The sequence below is a fragment of the Trachemys scripta genome, chromosome 2 (genome assembly GCF_013100865.1).
Source record: "Trachemys scripta elegans isolate TJP31775 chromosome 2, CAS_Tse_1.0, whole genome shotgun sequence".
NCBI classification, from domain to species: domain Eukaryota; kingdom Metazoa; phylum Chordata; order Testudines; family Emydidae; genus Trachemys; species Trachemys scripta.
In genome coordinates, this window is record NC_048299.1 from 203,969,759 (window position 1) to 203,991,282 (window position 21,524).

Below are 21,524 nucleotides of genomic sequence, written 5' to 3' on the forward strand. Positions count from 1 at the left end.
GTGACAGTCCCAAGGGGTTCTCTGTGACTGAACCCATCACAGACATGCTGGGCAACTTTAGCTATACTACTTGCTCTAGAGTTCAGTAGGAGAAAAATGCTGCACTTACTAGCTGTCAATTTCTGCTGCAGTGAAGACTTGCTGCACAAGTGAATTGTTATTACATCCCACTCCACCACACACCATGTTCTGCCCCTCCAAAGAGGTGTAGTTGTGCCCTTCTTCTAGGACAAAATACACAGGAGGACCTGCATGCAGGTATTTGCTGAGATAATTGAAGTAATCCATTACATAGGAGTCCTTTAAAAAGAAAACTTGAGTTAAATCTCTGAAACAGCTCAGTCTGTTGATGTTTCTCATCTGTACAGTACAGACCCGTTTATGCGCGAATCCGCTTAACGCGCTGTAGCGCCATGCCTCCCTGTGCTACCTATTTAACACGCGAGACCCGTTAACACGCAGTACAGGAACTTGCTATGTAGCGCTACAGATTTGCTCACTAACTCACTGACATAGAAATTGACAGGAAGTGCAGAGCGGAAACATATTGTACGTCTTTATCGCACCGTTAAAGCGCCGTGGCAGCAAAGGACCCTGCAGCGTTTTAAGGTCCCTGCCCCTTTTGCCCCCCTCTCGGCCGTTGACGGGTGAGGCGGGGCAAAGGGAGCAGCTGCCCCGGGGCCGGCAATTTAAAAGGGCCTGGGGCTCCGGAAGCTGCTACCGCAGCAGCGGCGTCCAGAGCCCCGGGCCCTTTAAATCGCCATGGGAACCCCGGGCAGTGCAGACGAGGCAGTCTGGAAGGGCTGGCTGGGGGATGCTGACCCCTAGCCCTGCCCCTTCTGCCCGAGGCACCACCCCTTCCAGGGGCCACAGCCACCCCCACCCCATACCGGTAAGTGTCCTGAGTTACTTTCACCCCTGTGTAGTAGTAGTAGTAGTAGTAATAATAATAATAGTTTTTATTAGATTACACATTTGAATTTATATTCTTGCAAAGTGCCGTTAACAGACAGGCCTGCAGTATTTGGGGCGCTGTGAATATGTATGTAATCCTAGATAATTATACATGTGTATATATAGATCTCTTAAGATATTTCAGCATGGCCCTCTTAACCCGCGGTCCGTTAACACGCGATCATGATGGCTTGACTCCCGACATCTGCGTGTAAACGGGTCTGTATTGTACTGTGTTAATGCTGAGGAATTGTAACATGACAACTTTTGTCTAGTCAGAGGTAGGTGACATGTTTCAATTATTTGGTACTGATTAAATCATTTCCTTCTAAAAAAAATATAATTAAATCAACACTTACATCTGGCATTGAAAGAGACTGATCCAAGCCAATCTCTACTTTGTGAGCAACTGCTATACTGAACGACAAAAGGCCCACGAACAAGGATATCTGTAAGAAATGACACACAAGAACAGCTTATGACACAAGACTTCTTCAGCCCTAAACAGTGACCCCATGTGTTAATACTCCTCATTTTAGGAAATCAATCATCCATTAGATTTCTACCATGCAGTAAAGTTCCAAAATAAGTATACCAGGTTGGACTGGTATGGTGATGGCAGATGCACAAAGAAGAGCTACTTTCACCTCGGAGGGAAGGTACAATCAAAGCCCAAATTAAATACAGTACCATATTACTGACTCAAGAATGCCGGCTACTGACAGAGTTAACCACAACACAGAACCAATCAGTACCAAATGAAGTTGGGAACTAAGGGTCTAATCCCACTCCTATTCAAGTCAATGGGAGTCTTTCCATTGCGTTTAAATGGCAGTTGGCTCAAGGATCAAATCCAAAAGAAAAATGTTTATTTTACTTCTGTTTGCTAAAAATTAGGGCTGTCAAGTGATTAAAAAAAATTAATCACAATTAATTGTGCTGCTAAACAATGATAGAATACCATTTATATAAATACTGGATGTTTTCCACATTTTCAAATATATTGGTTTCAATTACAACACAGACAAGTGTCTAGTGCTTACTTATATTTTTTATAAATACTTGTACTGTAAAAATAAAATTGTATTTTTCCATTCATTTAATACAAGTACTGTAGTGCAATCTCTATCATGAAAGCTGAACTTACAAATGTAGAATTATGTACAAAAAATAACTGCATTAAAAATAAAAAAGTCCACTCAGTCCTATTTCTTGTTCAGCTAATAGCTGAGACAAACAAGTTTGTTTACATTTGCAGGAAATAATGCTGCCCGCTTCTTGTTTACAATGTCAGGTGAAAGTGAGGACAGGTGTTCGCATGGCAATGTTGTAGCCAGCATTGCAAGATATTTACGTGCCAGATGTGCTAAAGATTCATATGGCCCTTCATGCTTCAACCACCATTCCAGAGGACACGTGTCCATGCTGATGATGGGTTCTGCTCGATAACAATACAAAGCAGTGCAGACCAATGCATGTTCATTTTCATCATCTGACTCAGATGCCACCAGCAGAAGGCTGATTTTCTTTTTTGGTGGTTTGGGTTCTGTAGTTTTCGCATCAGAGTGTTGCTTTTTTAAGACTTCAGAAAGCATGCTCCACACCTCGTCCCTCTCAGATTTTGGAAGGCACTTCAGATTCTTAAACCTTGGGTCGAGCGGTGTTGCTATCTTTAGAAATCTCACAGTAGTACCTTCTTTGCGTTTTGTCAAATCTGCAGTGAAAATGTTCTTAAAACGAACAACATGCTGGGTCATCATCCAAAACTGCTATAACATGAAATACATGGCAGAATGCAGTAAAACACAGGGCAGGAGACATACAATTCTCTACCAAAGAGTTCAGTCACAAATGTAATTAACGCATTATTTTTTTAACAAGCATCATCAGCATGGAAGCATATCCTCTTGAATAGTGGCCAAAGCATGAAGGGGCATACAAACGTTTAGCATATCTGGCACATAAATACCTTGCAATGCCAGCTACAAAAGTGCCATGCGAACATCCGTTCTCACTTTCAGGTGACATTGTAAAGAAGAAGTGGGCAGCATTATCTCCCATAAATGTAAACAAACTTGTTTCTCTTAGCGATTGGCTGAACAAGAAGTAGGACTGAGTGGTTTTACATTGTTCTATAACTGCACTCAAAAAAAAAAAATCTACACTTGTAAGTTGCGCTTTCACGATAAAGAGTGCACTACAGTACTCGTATGAGGTGAATTGAAACGTATTTCTTTTATCATTTTTACAGTGCAAATATTTGTAATAAAAATATAAAGTGAGCACTCTACACTTTATATTATTGTATTTGTGTTGTATTTGAAATCAATATATTTGAAAATGTAGAAAAACATCCAAAATACTTAATGTCAGTTGGTATTCTATTGTTTAACAAAAAGAAGAACAGGAGTACTTGTGGCACCTTAGAGACTAACAAATTTATTAGAGCATAAGCTTTCGTGGACTACAGCCCACTTCTTCGGATGCATATAGAATGGAACATATATTGAGGAGATATATATATACATACATACAGAGAGCATAAACAGGTGGGAGTTGTCTTACCAACTCTGAGAGGCCAATTAATTAAGAGAAAAAAAACTTTTGAAGTGATAATCAAGCTAGGCCAGTACAGACAGTTTGATAATAGGTGTGAGAGTACTTACAAGGGGAGATAGAGTCAATGTCTGTAATGGCTCAGCCATTCCCAGTCCTTATTCAAACCGGAGTTGATTGTGTCTAGTTTGCATATCAATTCTAGCTCTGCAGTCTCTCTTTGGAGTCTGTTTTTGAAGTTTTTCTGTTGTAATATAGCCACCCGCAGGTCTGTCACTGAATGACCAGACAGGTTAAAGTGTTCTCCCACTGGTTTTTGAGTATTTTGATTCCTGATGTCAGATTTGTGTCCATTAATTCTTTTGCGTAGAGACTGTCCGGTTTGGCCAATGTACATGGCAGAGGGGCATTGCTGGCACATGATGGCATATATCACATTGGTAGATGTGCAGGTGAACGAGCCCCTGATGGTATGGCTGATGTGATTAGGTCCTATGATGATGTCACTTGAATAGATATGTGGACAGAGTTGGCATCGGGGTTTGTTACAAGGATAGGTTCCTGGGTTAGTGGTTTTGTTCAGTGATGTGTGGTTGCTGGTGAGTATTTGCTTTAGGTTGGGGGGTTGTCTGTGACAGGTCCTGCGGGTGGCTATATTACAACAGAAAAACTTCAAAAACAGACTCCAAAGAGAGAAGTGGGCTGTAGTCCACGAAAGCTTATGCTCTAATAAATTTGTTAGTCTCTAAGGTGCCACAAGTACTCCTGTTCTTCTTTTTGCGGATACAGACTAACACGGCTGTAACTCTGAAACCTGTCATTATTGTTTAACAGTGCGATTAAAACTGCGATGAATTGAAATTAATTTTTTTAATCGTGATTAATCTTTGAATTAACCATGTGAGTTAACAGCAATTAATCGACAGCCCTACTAAAAATGCATCCAATATCAATTACTAAATATTTAAACAAACAATTATTTTGGGGAATAGTATGTAATACTGTAGAAATTAAACATTAATTCTGTCTTTAAGATAGTTCGGAGTTTTCGTGGATGATTTGTATTTGGTTCAAAAAAGATTTTCTTGGCCAAGTCTCACTATAAGTGAAGGTGTACATACCACAATTGGTCGCATCCAGTCCTTAAGCAGACATGGAGAATATAAGTCTTTGAAGAACAGCAACAAGATGCTCTCAGAGTGCTGGACTCTACTTTCTTCTTCCCCACCTTTGATACAACACAGAATATCCATTTGATTTCTCTACAAAAATAAAACCGAAACATATCAGAATTAATGCAGTCACCACCCAATAGCGTGCAGAAGTTGCAGTATATGGAACTGGAATTCGTGGACTCACCTCTTGTCGCTTAATGTCCAATCCCAAGAGACTTACAAAGCAGGTTATTTGAAGAAGGAAGTCTATGAACACAGCCATTCCAGCAAAAAGGGAGAAAGTGCGGACAGCTGGCATGGTAGACAGAGTCCCTGGAAGGAGAGTGGGGGAAGACAAAAAAGGAGGGTCAGGACATTAGGCTTGGCCCAATCCCCAAATGATATGCACAAACATCCTTATTCACCAGTATGTTGGAGCAGCCCTGGAGCTGAGTTGCCAGTGCAAGGCTACCTAATGCCATTGGATGATTTTCCCAGAATAGGGGGATAAATCAAGTGGCATAGGAACTGCTAAGGCAGGTCTATATGCCACCCCCGCCTGTCCACCCCACATGTTAGAACAACACTTTAGGGTCTGCATATAAAAGACGATTTCAAAAACACCTTGTTAAAATCCACTCCAGTACCATACAGGCAGATGTAACTATTCAGCAAGTAACCATGGATTAAAACTAGTTCAGAATACCATCAACATGACTAAAATATTACTTGTCTCCTCTCTCAGCAGTCAACGCAAGACACTATAGAATGCCTGTTCTAGTCTATTAAAATATTATTTATGCTGATAAAAGCAAAGCAGTAGTGGGAATCAGACATATTGCTAGCAGTCACTGGAAATTTCACAATACAATCTTATGGCTGCACTTAAAATAGGAGCTGAAATATCCCATTGTGCCCAGCCAAGATATTCCCGTTATAGCACTGGAGAAGGCTATAAAATTGTGCCAAACTCTATGGGGGTTTTGTGATGAGCGGGAATATCTAGCTTCTTGAAGACTGAGATTTCTAGATTCCTTATTCCTATCTTCCCACTTTCCCATCAAACTATACATCTAGCCAGTTTCTCTAATGACTGGGAGAGTTTGTTGCTTCTATTTCTAAATCTACCATGTTTTGTAAGTGCAACCATGGGCAAGTCACTTCGAATCATGCGCACCACAGTTTCTCTTTATGGAAATTGGGGCTAATGCCTACCTCACAGAGGTGGAGTTAGTTCCTTGGATGTACTTTTTTAGGCAATACAGTGAACATTCTTACTTGGTTAAGCATTGTACAAAGAGGGTGATGAAATCAAATAAATAATATACACAGCAATAAGTATAGCACAAAATCTCGAAGCACAGAAAAAAAAAGAAAAAGATTAAATTTTTACCTAAGAAAAATGCTACGGTCTCTGAAAAAGAGGAGAGCAATATACTAGGAGCCACATCTCCTAGGATTCTGCCGATCTGCTTATCCAGAGTTTCACCTGGAAGACGCTCATCTCTCTGTTTTAAGGAAATGTAATTCACTCATTAGGGATTAAAGTAGTATATTCAGAGAAACTTCTCAAAAGTATGGAACAAAAGGCATGTCAAGTCAATGTTGTATTTATAGCAAGTCAGTGCTACTAGTGTGCCAGAGTGACAGTCATGGAGACAGAAGCTCTCTCTTTACCCACTGAGTGGGTACAAAGCCTGAACAGCCACAGCATGAGCTTCCCCACACTGCCCTGGCAATGCATTTCAGCCCAAACCTAGAAGGCCCATAGGGATGAAAGGGTAATTCAGTCTCCCATTCAAATGTTTGGTCTTTGCTGAGATGCCACAAGGGTGCCAGTTATTTCTGGTGGGTTTTAGAGACAACTGTCAGCTAGAAAGTGGATTAACCACCACATTTTATAAAGCACGGTCCTCATGCTCAATATTATATAAAACAGACACTATTTCAGCCCCACTATCCAGCTCACATACAGTCTACCAAGAGGATGGTAAAAAGTGTGAGATGATGGTGAAATCCTTCACCACTGATTGCTGTGAGGCCATAAACTGTATATCTGCCTATAATTTACAGTCCAGAGGCCAAAAATAATTTTAATTCTTCCAAAAGTAAAGAGCTGCATTAGCAACATACTTTACACTGAGAAACTGTAAGTCACTAAATATCAATCCTGAATATCATACTGGCTCTTCTCCCCCAAATCAACTCTCAGGACAAACCTCATCCTGCGAGGTGCCAGGCACCTTCAACTTCTAGTGTGTTCAGTAGAAGAGAAGGGTATTCAGCACCTCACAGGATAGAGGCCCTAAAGTAGGAGCTAATATAGTACGTACACATTAAAAACACAAGAGATCGTTATAATACCTGAAATGTCTGAACTATAATGAAGATGTTGTCTACCCCAACAGCCAGCACCAAAAATGGAATGACTTCAATAACAATCAATGTTAATGGGATTCCAAAATAGCTGAAGATCCCCAGAGAACATGCTACTGAACTCAATACGATCAGGATGCCTGCAATGCCCAGAGAGATTTTTGAATCCACCTGACAAATGAACAAAACAAAAACACACAATATTAACTGTAATGAAAATACATCTGTCAAAGCCATTCCAACCAGAACATTTTGGAATTTATCTCCCATTCTAGGAGTAAACTCTTGACTTGTATGATAAAATAAGTAGTTTTACCAATTACACTGAGGCTGCCTACAGCGTTGCCCCTTTTAAACATTCAGGATTATGTTTTGAAACTGAAGAGCAAAACTGCACCTAATTTGAAAGGTCTTGGTTCAGAAATGACTTAAAATACCTTGTTATTTAATGACAGAAGTTTTTAAAAAAGGGGGATGTGATGATGGAAGGAAAGGGGATCAAATGGGACATGGATTTCCCAGTTCGTTCTCTTGCTTAGAAAAAGAGAAGCCGTTTGTAACCCAGAACACTCTGGTAAGACAGAAATAATGAAAAACTAGGGATGCTTTATAATAATGTTAACACCACTAGCTGATATTAAAATATTGATCATGAAAACTAGTCAAAGTTGAAATTAGACTATTTAACAAAATAAAGGTGTTACAAAGATTACAGTGTTTTAATTTATTTTAAATGCTACATATACATACACACACACACACAAAATGTAAGCCGTTATTATAATTATGACATCTATTATTTTCAACATAAACTAAGCATACCAGAAATCTTTCGCAGCTTTGGATGTGTCCCAGGGCTATTGAGATGTACAGAAACATGACAGCATAGCTAATTACAACAGTCTTGATATCACTGTTACTTTCACGGTTTATCTCATCTTCAACACTCCGTTCAGCAGAGAATGAAATGGTTAAGTTTGGATTCTGGTAGTTTTTCACAAAGCTGATAAACCTGAGAAGAAAAGCAAAATGTTCTCTTAAAAATACCAAGCTAAGAAAAAGAAGAAGCCACATCTTTTTCAAACTAACATACAGTACACCTACCCCTCAAAAGAGAGTTGAGATGGTAGGAAAAGGTTTAAAAACATTAAGTCAAGTCTTTAATGTTAAGCAGGCCGTATCAATCCCTTCTGCACAAGAGCACATGATAGTTAACACACTTCTCTAGATCTTTCGCTTTTATCATGGTGAACATCTGAAACACTTCCCATTCCCACTAACCCACCACGTAACTGATGGTGCTGTGTAATGAGTGGAAGGCATGACTTAAATAAGCGTATGACAGATATGCATCCCAAAACTTTGGATCATTTCCTAGCACCAAATACCTACCTTTCAGGCAGGTCTACACAGAGTTGCACCAATTTAAATAAATGTGATGTTAAACCAATTTATCAAAACTGGTACAACTTTGTGTGTGGACATTCATATCACTTTGGCTTGCACCTGTAAGCCAGGTTTAAACCAATGTAAGAGTGCCCCTGCACAAAGTTGCACTGGTTTAAAGTCTCACTTTTAGTTAAAGGAGCACAACATGTGTTTAACAAAGCCCTTTACTCTCCTCTCAGCCCCAGAAATATGCAGCTGAGTGGAGTTTCTGATGCTAAACCATTGGACACCAATTAGAAATGCACTCTACCCCAACCACCCTCTCCATCTCATCTGCAACAAATATAGGAATGCTTTTCTTATAGCTTATTCTCTCACAGTAAGTAAGGAGTTACTTTATCAGTACAGAACTGATATAGTAATTCCTCACTTAACGTTGTAGTTATGTTCCTGAAAAAATGCGACTTTAAGTGAAACTATGTTAAGCTAATCCAATTTCTCCATAAGAATTTATGTAAATGAGGGGGTTAGGTTCCAGGGAATTTTTTTTCACCAGACGAAAGACTACACACACACACACACACACACACAGTGTAGAAGTTTTAAACAAACAATTTAATACTGGTACACAGTGGTGATGATGATTGTGAAGCTTGGTTAAGGTGGAGGAGTCAGAGGGTTGGATATTTCCCAGGGAATGCCTTACTGCTAAATGATGAACTAGCAATTGGCTGAGCCCTCAAGGGTTAACTCTCACACTCTACAAGGCAGCAGGAATGGAAGGAGGGGAGACAGCATCGCAGACAGAGAGTGTGTGTGTGAGAGATGCACATTTCCCCTTTAAGTACACTGCCTTGTTAATTAGATCAGCTCGCTGAGACTGCAACTGCTGCCAGCAAGCTCCCTCTGTCCTGAGCCCTGTCGTGTGTGTCCCCCACTCTATGGAAGATGGGGTAAGTGGGGTGCAGGAGCAGAGGGGGTGGGGGGACATCCTGACATTAGTCTCCCTCTTCCTCCCCTGCCCCCCACCCAGCAAGCAGGAGTCTCGGGGAGCAGCTCCAAGGCAGAGGGCAGAAACAGCACATGGCAGTGCGGGGGGCAGGGAGACAGCTGCAATTGCTAGTCTGCTGGGCAGCTGATACATAGGGAACTTAGGGGAGCTGATAGGGGGGCTGCCGGTCCACCCTGGTTCCAAGCCACCACCAGCTAGCTGCAACAGGCTGCTCTTCCTGCAAGCAGTGGACAAAGCAGGTGGCTACCAAATGATGTTAGAAGGGAGCATTGTGGAACTTTAAACGAGCACGTTCCCTAATTGATCAGCAACGTAACAACGAAACAATGTTAACTGGGACAACTAAGTGAGGAGTTACTGTACTTGTTTTTGTAAACCCAATCTCAGTCCCTTGATGTGACAATGGACTTAATTACTCAAGGAGAAAGTGAGTCTCTACAAAGAAACAGAAGAGCAATGTTCTCTAGAGTTTGAAAACAAGACTAATTTAATTTCAAATACAGGCAATTGAAAAAAGGTTCACAAGATCAACTACTACAACTACTGAAGTAAATCTACTTGTGAAACTGAAATAGTCTGAACTGAGACAGTTATTTCAGTGAGACCTACATAAACGTTTTCACAAGGATTTCTCAGTTGCCAGACAGCACTTTGCTGACAAGAGCACAGAGATACAACTCTTGGTTTATGTGCCAAACAAGGATCTCATCAGAAACAAAAAGTTATACATAAGTGAAAGTTTATACTTTTGATTCAGCTTTGTATGATCACTGGCACAGTCAGTCAATCTTAAATCAATGTCACACTTCAAATTTATTCACAGAAGCATTCTCAGTGCATGTTTAGAACATTGTTGTCTTTGCTGTGAAGTCTACTAAGCTCAGAGAAAAAAATGAAGTTACTCCAACTGTCATAGTCTAATCGTAATTACAAGAAACTTACTCTTTTTCCCAGGCCAGAGCTCTCATCAGCTTGTGTGTATCATTGTAGTAATTGCGGACAGGGAAGGTAATAACAAGGGCTGTAGCATTATTGTAGTTTTCATCTATATGTAAAAAAGGAAGAGGTTGGAAGGAGAAAACACTAAAATCCACTATGAAAACGTGACATCTTTCTTTGCGAGGAAGATGGGGCACTTTTTGTAAAAAGTGTTCTCTTTGATTTTAATGGGAGGTTGTTTCAAGCAACTCATTTCCGGTCTCTGGCATCCCACTGAATCCAATCTGCTTAGTCACCTGCAACCACTCCTCAGATTTCAGGAGCACCCATAAACTATTACAGAAAAACTGTCTGCAGGGACACATGGGCTGATGAGAATTTTGGAGTTCATCCAAGGAGAAACATTCTTCATTAGCTAAGTGTGATATCAAAGTATTAAGAAAGGTAATCCTGAAGTAGTTCATAACCTAAATAAAGAAATTCATATTGATATTGTGCCTATATATCTAGCACAGGGGTGGGCAAACTACAGTCTGGGGGCTGCATCCGGCCCTTCAGACGTTTTAATCCAGCCCTCATTCTCCAGCCGGAGAGCAGGGTCAGGGGCTTGCCCTGCTCCACGTGTGTCGTGGCTCCGCATGGCTCCCAGAAGCGGCAGCATGTCGCCCACTCTGGCTCCTACATGTAGGGGCAGCCAGAGAGCTCTGCATGCTGACCCTGCCCCAAGCGTGGACCCCACAGCTCCCATTGGTCGGGACCCGTGACCAGTGGGGACTGTAGGGGCAGCGCCTGTGGACAGAGCAGAGCGCAGAGCTGTCTGGCCGTGCCTCTGCTTAGGAGGCAGAACGGTACATGCCACTGCTTCTGGGAGCTGCTTGAGGTAAGTGCTGCCTGGAGCCTGCACCTCTGACCACCTCCCAATTCTCTGTCCCAGCCCTGATCCCATTCTCCAAACCCCTTGGTCCCTACCCAGAGCACCCTCCTGCACCCCCAATCCCTCATCCCCAGCCCCACCCTAGACCCTACACCCCTAGCCAGAGCCCCCTCCCACACCCCAACTCCCAATTTCATGAGCATTCATGGACCACCATACAATTTTCATACCCAGATGTGGCCCTCAGGCCAAAAAGTTTGCCCACCCTGATCTAGCGTATAAATGACAAGCATTCCTGTTCACCCCCACTCAAATTATGCCACAATAAATAAATAAATAAAATAAAAAATCAAAGTAACAGAGAATACGACATTAACTTGTACACAAACTCTGATCCCTTAGCACTGAACTTCCAGTGAGTTACCATTTATTTAAATGGAACAAGATTGGGCAATCAGAAAAAGCCTAAGTTTCTCAGAGTGCACATTTATCACATGTAATATGTTTTTGATTGAAATGACTACGTGATTAGATTCACCTTGACCCTTCCCTATCACTCACATTAAATATTCAAAAGGAACACTGTCAAGGTCAATGGGGCCAAATTTTATTTTGGAGGCACCATAGTGTGTTCATTTTAAAAATAATCCCGCTCCTCCTAGTCCTGAGTATCTAAAGACTTCCCTAAAATAATTACTATTCATCATTGTTACCCCATCTCCTCTGCTCTGTTCTAAGTGATCCAAAAGGCCAGAGCACATCACACCATCCCTCAAACTCTTGTCTGTTTCATTTCTTCCCTCTAAATCTTTTAAATATTTCCAATAAACCAACACACACATACACTGAGAGCTTTCATAGGGCAGGTGGAACTTGGGGGACACAGTATGTTCTGTTCTGAATATTTAGCAGGAACTGTAATTTTTTTTTTTTTTTTTTGCTAATATGCCACAATATTAATGGTCTTTCTGAAACAGTTTGTTTCCATCCCTCCCAGGTCAAGTCTAGGAGGAAGTCATTACATCCTCACATGACTATCTAATCATTCTTGCAACCAGGCAATTTACCAGACCCCCAACTCTCTGGAGTACATTTATACAGCACCATAAGAGGTCCATGGCACTTTACAAGTAAATAGAAGGCATTCACAATGGTGAAGAGACAAAGGGAACAGAGTACAAAGCTGTACAAACCTACAAAGACAGTGATCTAATTTAAGAAGCATCGACCTTAAGTACTTGAACAATATTTCCAGCTCTATTTGCAATTACACCTACCATCATATCCTCCCAACACTAGCCATGGAAAGACAGGTCCACCAAATGTTCCCAAACAGGGATCATGAAGCTCACTTGTATCATTTAGAGATGCTGGGGCCCTGCAAAATATATTCACAATTGATTGATTTTTTTTTTTAAATCTGATATTTGGAGTGCAAAGCAGCATTGAAAATTTGTACACTTACCTATCGTTTACAGTGTTATAGCGATTATGCTGGGTATTGGAGTGACAGAGCGATAACTACATTTGTAAACTGAACACAAAGTTTGCTTGTTTTGTGATGTAAACTGAAAGCTTATCTGTAAGTTACTTATTGTGGTTTAAAAAAATAATTTTAAGCTGAAAAAACCTTAAAAAAAACAACTAGATTTCTCAGGTGAAGCCTTTTAAAATTGCTAGTACAGAAGTATTTTACTTTAGCTAAACACTTTTCTCTCTAATGCCCTGAAGAAATAATCCAGGAATCCCCATGTTGCTGATTTGAAGCAGAAGAATATCCTGCATTTTTTCCAGGAGGTGGGGCTTGCTCAAGCCTCTGTATGAGTCTCTGGTTCTGCATCCATCACTGACTGTGAAAAACCCCACTGGAGTGGGGACAGACATGGAAATGCAGGAAAAAGATGCTATACTACCAGTCAAAAGTACACACCCAGATGGCATTCCATCAAATAAACCAGGAAAAAAATTCAGAGGCAGCTGGCATGAATATGGATACAGCATGTCAAATGGAAAAAACAAACAAACAAACCCTAAAACAGTTTTTAAGAATCTATCTACACAAATATTTTTAAAGCACGTATTTAGTGGCTCTGCTTACCGGACACAGTACAAGAAGTGAGTGTGATAATCAGCATAGACATAGAACTCATCCCTATCTGAATGGTTTAGAACGGAGTAACTGTTCTGAAAGTAGTTGAGCACACTCAGGATAGTGCAGTTGTTATTGTAGGGAGCAAGAGGAGCCAGGCAGATGTCCTTCAGCATTACAGTCTCATTGTCATAAGAAGCAGTTATGTTTTCAATAGCATTCTGCAAATCTAGCACCTGAAACAAAAAACACTATCACTCAAACAGCACTGTCAAGGCATTTGGTGGAGCGGAAAGAGCATTTTTCTTCTCTGTGTAAGATCAAATACTTTTAAAAGTCATGGGGCATTTTTCGTGGTTTCTGAGCTGGGTACCATGCTTTTAATATAAGCACACAACAAATGATGAAGCAAAACATGGTTTTTATTCTAAGTACTAGAGGAGTATTTTTCATATATATTGAGGTTCAAAGCAGGTGGGAATGAAGGTACAGGAGCTTAAAAACAGGGGCAGGCAAAGGGGAGGAAGGTGATTAGCCCTTTGCTGCAAAGCAGATTGGAAGTTCTTACAGTCTCTTTGCTAACTCCAGAGGACAATACATTTTAGATATTTATAACAGACTAGTTTTTGGTGGAAATTCACATTACACCTCTACCTCGAGGTAACGCTACTTGATATAACACGAATCCAGATATAACGCGGTAAAGCAATGCTCGGGGGGGGCGAGGGGAAGGAGAGATCCACACTCCGGTGGATCAAAGCAAGTTCAATACAACACAGTTTCACCTATGACACGGTAAGATTTTTTGGCTCCCGAGGACAGCGTTATATCAAGGTACAAGTGTATATGCTAACAACATAGGTGAAACAAAACCCAGCTTCATACTGATAATTAATCCCTTTTAGGGTCCTACAAGTATTGCAAAACACATTGCATTCACAGCTCTTCCACATGGATAGGCCTGCAAAACCCGTTACCTGGTATAGGATGTCTTTGTCAAGCGGAGGCCCAAAAGGCACATCAGCTCCTGATGGGACTGGTGAGTAGATGTGTGGCTTACTGTGTGGGGCTCGGATAATAAGTTGTTCAGTACGGAAGAAAGGTCCAAAGTGAGCATCAAAGTACTGCTTCTCCTTGCGAGCTTGGCTGCTTGGGGCTGACCAAAGGTCTACAGGATTTGTAGTGAGTTTGATATACACCAGGCCTGAACAGCACATGGCAATGAAGACCAGAGAGAAGAGAACAACAGGCCGTGGATTTCGAACACAGAAAGCCCCCCAGGACATGAATGTGAGCCGTAAACAGTTCTCAAACCTCTCACCAAGTCTTTCACCACAGGAAGCCTCACCTGTAGGAAGTGGAGATACAAGATCCAAACTATTAAAATGAACTATTTTCTTATCGAGTAATTTCTTTGGATCAGTCAGATGCTTCCAGGCATCCATACAGAGGAGATCATCTATTGATTCTAGATTTTTTTTTTTTTTTTTTTAAATTGCCATAAACCAAAGATAAAGGTCTTATCAACAAAGGGGCTCAAGCAGGAGAAAAACTGCTAAAACACTGTTCTAGCTACAGTAGTTTTTAACAAAGTGGCAAGCCAGTGTGGCACAATTAGATGGAACCATGTTTATAAAAAAACATGCTAATAGTAGTCCCACCTACACTTGAGCATACCCATGATTGGCAGGATTAGAGGCATCGGAGCTTTTACACTTATTTGTAGTGTGGATGGGACAGGACATTTGTAGAACATTAAAATCATGTTAGGTCATGACCTGATTCTCTATAATTATGTTGTCCTAATCACAGGAGAAGGTAAAAATTATTCCTAAGAATGCCAAACTATACATTGTCATGGCTAAATTTTCAAGTGTATGTGGACCCACAACGGCCCCATCCACAATGATGAGCCAAATGATGTCAAAAAGGAGTTTGGCTGGGACTGTATTTAAAATGTTACTCCCAAATTCTATATAAAGTCAGCACAATGAGAGTATGAAGAAAGTGCAGAAAAACTGAATTAAGATGAACCAACTAGGTCAGGAATGTTGGACTAGGTGGTCTTTTGGGGTTCCTAAAATGTCTCAGACTCTTCAGAGAAGGAAATATCTAATCAAACCCTATCATTATGATCCCAGACCTACCGTTGTCATGGCGAGAATTAACAGAGAAGGCTATATTGCTGTCGATTGGAGTGTATTCGGAGACAAAATGCCTTTTTCTGTTAAAAAACAAAGACAAAACAGATCATATATTCAGTATGTGGTTCTCTAGCAAAAATCAATACAACTGTTTTCCAGCATTGTATTATTGCAAAAAATACAGTAATAGAGGTGAATCAGGCAATCCAGTCTGGACCAGAATTGGCAAGCATTCCACTTTAGGTCCATCTCTAACCAATATCGTCACAAACAACAATATTTCACTATAAGCTTTATGCATCTTAAATTTGTCATATTTTAGAAACGAAGGGAAAATTATGATATATCTAAACTCACCTTAAACTTAGATCATTAAGATAAACTATTTCTGGAAATTTAGGGTTTAATGTTTTAGACTAAAAAGTTTGCCAATAGTTTTTTAAAAAATGCAAGTGTAAAGACTGAAAGACCAGACGTTCCCTCCCTCCTGCCCCCCCCCCCACCCCCAAAACGTCTCTGCATTATTCTCCAACACTACTACTTAGGCCTTCCCTGAACAGACCCATATGGTCACAACTTCTTTAAACCCCTTTCTGAAGGGCCAACTCTGATGTGACACCTGCAAGAAAACCACCAACCCATAATGGCTAAGCTGAGGGACAGCTAGGAAAAGTGTATACATATGAAGCTAAACAAATAGCCAAGTGTACATAATATATACATTTCCTTGTGACCTTAGCCATCCACCCTTCATATGTTGTTCATCCTGTTAGATAATCTCTGCAGGGCAGGAACCACATCTACTTCCATGGTCTTCAGTTTAAATAATGTATTTAGGTTTGTTTCCACTTGTGACTATCAAAATCATCTTAGCACAGTATGAATGTTAAAAAGCTCTCCTTTGAAAAGTCTAAATGAACTCCACTTATATACACATAAACTGGGGAAACATAATATTGCAGCATGTCCCAAAAGTCACAAAATCCAGGCTCACGAAAACCACAGGAGGATGTAAATTCCACAGTGAGGGACTGACCCACTACTGAACAGTCACCATCCACATTCAGTTAAATCCATGTGAGTTGCTGACTCTCTAATTGCCTTCAGTGAGTCAGCAAAACCCACTTAATCCTTTCACAGCTGTCAGTCAAGATACTTAGAGCTTTGTAACCCAGAAGTCAACTGGTAGCCAGTGTAGATCCAAGCATTAATGTGTTTTGTGGTCTTGTCTACATTAGATGTATTGCAACACACATCCTATCTGAATACAAAGTTCCTTTAAGATTACTGATCATATTCCATAGATATGTGCCAAGACTTTAGCAGACCTAATAGATCACCATCCCTCTTCGTGACAGGTCTTCTGCTGCAGATGGTTATTCTCACAAGCCCCAGCTTTGCAAAGAGAGCTGCCTGTGAATGTACTTAACAAGTTTACACTTGTCAGACTGGCTAGCCTGCCCACCGCACTACAGGTTTCAATGATTTGATTGTACTGTTGTAAGTACCTACAGTTCTCTAGGGTAGACAAGCCATTTGTGAGATAACACTTAGTAAGCGGGCTATGTTTACCATCCGTTCAACAGCTTTTGTTTTTAGTTGTGTTTGGGGTATTTTTTTTTTTTTTTAGGGATGATATCAACACTCATGACCATTTGTCACAAGGCAGTTATTGTTTATTACACTTCCCACTGTATCACATTGTTATGCGTCTGTATATTTATACTTCCACAGCTACAACAAGGGCTTTTGTCAAAAGTTATACATGGAATTCTATTATTGCCACTACTGAGCCTTTGGAAAACCAGCATAGACAAAAGTCTCCTGCTGTTGCCACAGCACTGTGTAAACCAGGGGCAGGCAAACTTTTTGGCCTGAGAGCCGCATCGGGTTTCAGAAATTGTATGGAGGGCCGGTTAGGGGAGGGGGCGAGGGCCGCCCCCCCCGGGACTCCTGCCCCATCTACCCCTCCCACTCACCCACACGTTCCCTGTCCCCTGACTGCGCCCAGAACCCCCACTCTGGACTGCCCCCTGCCACCCCATCCAACCCCTCCTCTCATTCCTAATGCCCCCCCCGCCCCAAGACCCCTGCCCCATCCAACCACCCCTTCTCCCTGTCCCCTGATTGCCCCCTGCCGCCCCATCCAACCCCCTCTCCTTCCTGATTGCCCCCCCCCGGACTCCTGCCCCCATTCACCCGCCCATTCCACGCCCTCTGACTACCCGGACTCCTATCCATACCCCCACCCCCTGACCATCCCACTGAATTGTGCTGCCCCAGGAGCTCACAGCCCCACCGCCCAGAGCATTGCACTGGCAGTGGAGCGAGCTGAGGCTGTGGGGATGGGGGGACAGCAGAGGAGGGGCTGGGGGCGAGCCTCCCGGGCCCGGAACTCAGGGGCCGGGCAGGAGGGTCCCGCAGGCCAGATGTGGCCCATAGGCTGTAGTTTGCCCGCCTTTGATGTAAACCAACCGGTGAAGACAGGCCTCTAGAGTCTTTCCTCCACTAAGTTTGTCTACACAGCAAGCAAACAACTGCAGATGGCCCAGCTAAGCTAACTCAGGCTTGCAAGCTTCAGGCTGTGGGGGACATTTGGGCTCAGGCTGGAGCCGAGCTCTGGGACCCTCCCCCTTTGCAGGGTCCCAGAGCTCAGGCTCCAGCAGAAGTCTGAATATCTACACTGCAATTTTTAGCCCCACAGCCTGAGCTCTGTGAGTCTGAGTCAGCCGGGTCAGCCACAGCTGTGCCAGGGATTTTTTATTTCCCTGTAGATGTACCCACTTGGCATCTAGACTTTCACTTCCGCTGTTGGTATAGTATAGTTTAGTTAGCAATGGTGGAAGTACTACTCTATAGTCTAGATACAACGGTGGAGTTTTTTTGAAAAATTCTTGGACACAGGTTTATTTTTACTTGCTTGTAACTTTTCAGAAAGTTCCTCTTCGGGCTTGAAAAGTTTCCAAAGCTTTGTCTCAGTCCACAGGTGATTGATTTATTTTTGAGGAGAGGCAGTAGATAGTAGGAGAGGGCTGAGTTGAAGTTTCTTTAGCCATTTTTGTATTATGGGAGAATGAAAAGTATACAACTTTCAGCATAAAGTGTGTAAGATTTAAGCTCCCCCAAAAACAAAAGACAGAAGAAAAATGCTCTAAAGTTAACATCTTGCTAGTTCTCAACGAGGAAGAGTCTCTGCAAAGGATAATAAACTGATGGTGTAAATAATTTTCAAATTCAAGTTAGTGAACATGCATAGTAGTGATCTTGTGGGACTTCAGCAGGCCTACCAGAGACCTTTGGGATAAGACATATAGGATTAGATAACTGCACATTCTCCCTGCCTGGCCTGGCACAACAGCTGCTGCTACATGCATTAGATTGTAAAACTCTCAATGAAATGCACAAGATCTTCCACTTGCCTTTGATCTTTCCCTTGCAGGGGCAGGTGAAAAAAATCAGGAACATGAAAGTAGTTTGTGTAGCCTGCTATTTTCAGCTCTTTGCCACAACTGTCTCAGAATTCCACAATTTTCTGAACATTTTACTATATCCCCTCCCCCCCCCCCCCCCCCCAAGAATTCAGTTCTCAACTTTTTCTGTTAGAAGTATGCACCATCCCAATGAGAACAGCTGCGTCCAACAAAAATCTAGTGTTCTGGTGCTCTGTTAACCAACCCTTGCTGGAAACTGTCCCCAGCCAAAAGAGCAAAGCTGTGAACTAATCTCTCTGCATTCACTTCAAGTTCCAAACTTAATTCAGGTGGGCCATTTAAAGTGATAATGAATACAAGGAATGTCCTCTCTCCCCAATGCTCTTAAAAATGAAGACAACTAAATGCAATAGACTACGCTAATAAGTTTAAATGCACAAAGTCAGGAAATGAAAGGAGATCAAGGATATACAAATGAATGTGGTCATGAAAATATTCAACTGCATATAAATATGGCTAAGTTACTGAGAACTTTGACTTTTCCATTTCTAATGTAATTTAAGATTTTTTTTTTTAAACATACCTATATGAGTAACATTAAATTGTTAACAAGCTATTCCTACACACTGTACATGAAAACAGTACTATTGTTATCACAAAACTGCTTACTTTCCCAGAGTGCAAAATAATTTTTGAACATGTTAACAGAAAAAATAAATGAGTTTATTTGCATCAATATTGAGCATTTTAAATTGCCTGTTTACCTGTAACACCAGACTCCAAAAATGACTGCAAAAAATACAAGTAAAAATCCCATGTAGGAGATCCACATGATGACATACATAGCATCCAAACCAAGCAAAAGCCAAGGTGCAGTAGGTGGAGGGGGCTGAGGCTTGGGACCACAAACAAGGGAACAGTCCTGACAGCTGCATGGTCCTGTAACATCATCCATAGATTCATTACACCCTTTGGTAGCATTGTTCATAGGACTCATTCCATGGAGAGAAATATCTAAAAACAGAGACATTAATTATAAATGTGAAACTCCCATTTCATTTCTGTGTTTCTTTATTTTTAAAAAAGTGGTATTGTCATCCCCAAATGTTCAAAATTCACAAGTCAGGCCCCACCAAAATCATTAAATATTTGCCATTTGATTTTTGAGCCTTCAGGATGCACTCGCGTCACATTTTCAGAATTTTCTCCACAACCATGAGGACTAGAAACTTACTTTTAAAAATATGAAAGCTGAGATTCTCATATGATCACAGGACCAAAGAAGCTGGGGCTTTAAGAAAAGACTCCATCATCATAAAACTAGCAATAAAAGCTGTGAACTTTGGCAGTATAGAGGTGATTCTAGCGCAAGCTGTATGAAGTGGTTTTTTAAAAAGTATATAAATTAAAATCTATTAATTTTCTTTACTTTTAGCACCAAAAATCACACTTAAAACACATGTAACATTTTACAGTGTGCAAATTCAACATATTTGGAAAAATCTGTACTCAGATATAAAGGGGAAGGATTGCTTACACTACACTAGTGGTTCTCAACCCACAGACCACTTGCGGCCCAATCAGCACTCAGCTCTGGCCCACGTGACATCCTCAGGGCCATACAGGTAGTATATATGCATATATACGGCCCACATAACACAGAGAGCTGCATATGTGGCTCACAATGGTAAATAGTTGGTATAAGCCAGTGGTTCTCAACCTGTTTCTGATAAACTGGGGGGAAACCCTCCCACACATACTTTTAGCACTTGTCTACACTAGAGAGAGGGGTCACGGTTAGGTCCACCTTCACTAAAAATGTTAACTAACTTTAACCACTTTTCTCACTCCAAGTGTAAACTCAGAAATCTAAACTATTAAGAAATACTGCAGAGATTTTTAAATTGCTTGCTTTTTAAACAGCTCACCTCTTACTACTGAATAAAAGGATCCAATTAGAAGATAGTCAGAATTTGCTGTTCTAATCACTATCAAAAGAGAGAATTATCTACCTTGCTATGTTGTTTCAGTGTAACATGGTGCTTCTCAACAACACTAACATTCATCAAGAAGCCAAGACAATTAAAATCCTCTCTAGTTCATTATTATAAAACTATATAGTTTATACTGCTGTAACATACTATTCTCATGTTAGTTCTAATACTTTATTGGATTTTACTACCACCTGTACTACCACAACAATGCATACAATGTAGACACTTATGTTTAGGACACAGGCCGTACACAGAAGAAAAACGTTCCATTTCTTACCTGAAAAAATAGGAATGATGCTGAAAGGAGTCTGTCCATTATTCTTACTAAACATGTACTCAATCCAATTGGTAGCATTGCAGTCTTTAGCATCTTTCCCACATAGTAGCCCCAATGCTTTAACATTACTTGATGGTGCTTCCACATCTTTGCAGGCATTATACATGGCTAGAAAAAGTGTTATTAGGAAAGTATAAAAAAAGTCCATGCTATTAAACAAAACAATCCAATTTTTAAAAGGTTTATTTTGCATTTTGAATTCTGGAAGTAAACAAGTCGACATTTAGTTCTTTAAATTCACAGAAGATGCCTTAAGCTTTAAACAGCAGATGCAG

General features: G+C 41.0%; 1 protein-coding gene across 1 annotated transcript in view; it reads right to left on the reverse strand.

Moving 5' to 3' along the window:
- Positions 1 to 21,524, reverse strand: part of NPC1 (NPC intracellular cholesterol transporter 1) — a 51,010-nt gene that overhangs the window by 12,408 nt on the left and 17,078 nt on the right. Inside the window, exons 5-18 of the mRNA XM_034762771.1 lie at positions 21,190 to 21,357; positions 19,683 to 19,932; positions 15,491 to 15,567; positions 14,321 to 14,691; positions 13,353 to 13,579; positions 12,532 to 12,632; positions 10,384 to 10,486; positions 7,863 to 8,052; positions 7,029 to 7,211; positions 6,058 to 6,172; positions 4,870 to 4,997; positions 4,632 to 4,772; positions 1,314 to 1,403; positions 110 to 300 (exon numbers count right to left, since the gene is read on the reverse strand). Of these exons, the coding sequence (XP_034618662.1) occupies positions 110 to 300; positions 1,314 to 1,403; positions 4,632 to 4,772; positions 4,870 to 4,997; positions 6,058 to 6,172; positions 7,029 to 7,211; positions 7,863 to 8,052; positions 10,384 to 10,486; positions 12,532 to 12,632; positions 13,353 to 13,579; positions 14,321 to 14,691; positions 15,491 to 15,567; positions 19,683 to 19,932; positions 21,190 to 21,357 (2,335 nt within the window). The remainder of the gene's footprint in view (positions 1 to 109; positions 301 to 1,313; positions 1,404 to 4,631; positions 4,773 to 4,869; positions 4,998 to 6,057; positions 6,173 to 7,028; positions 7,212 to 7,862; positions 8,053 to 10,383; positions 10,487 to 12,531; positions 12,633 to 13,352; positions 13,580 to 14,320; positions 14,692 to 15,490; positions 15,568 to 19,682; positions 19,933 to 21,189; positions 21,358 to 21,524) is intronic.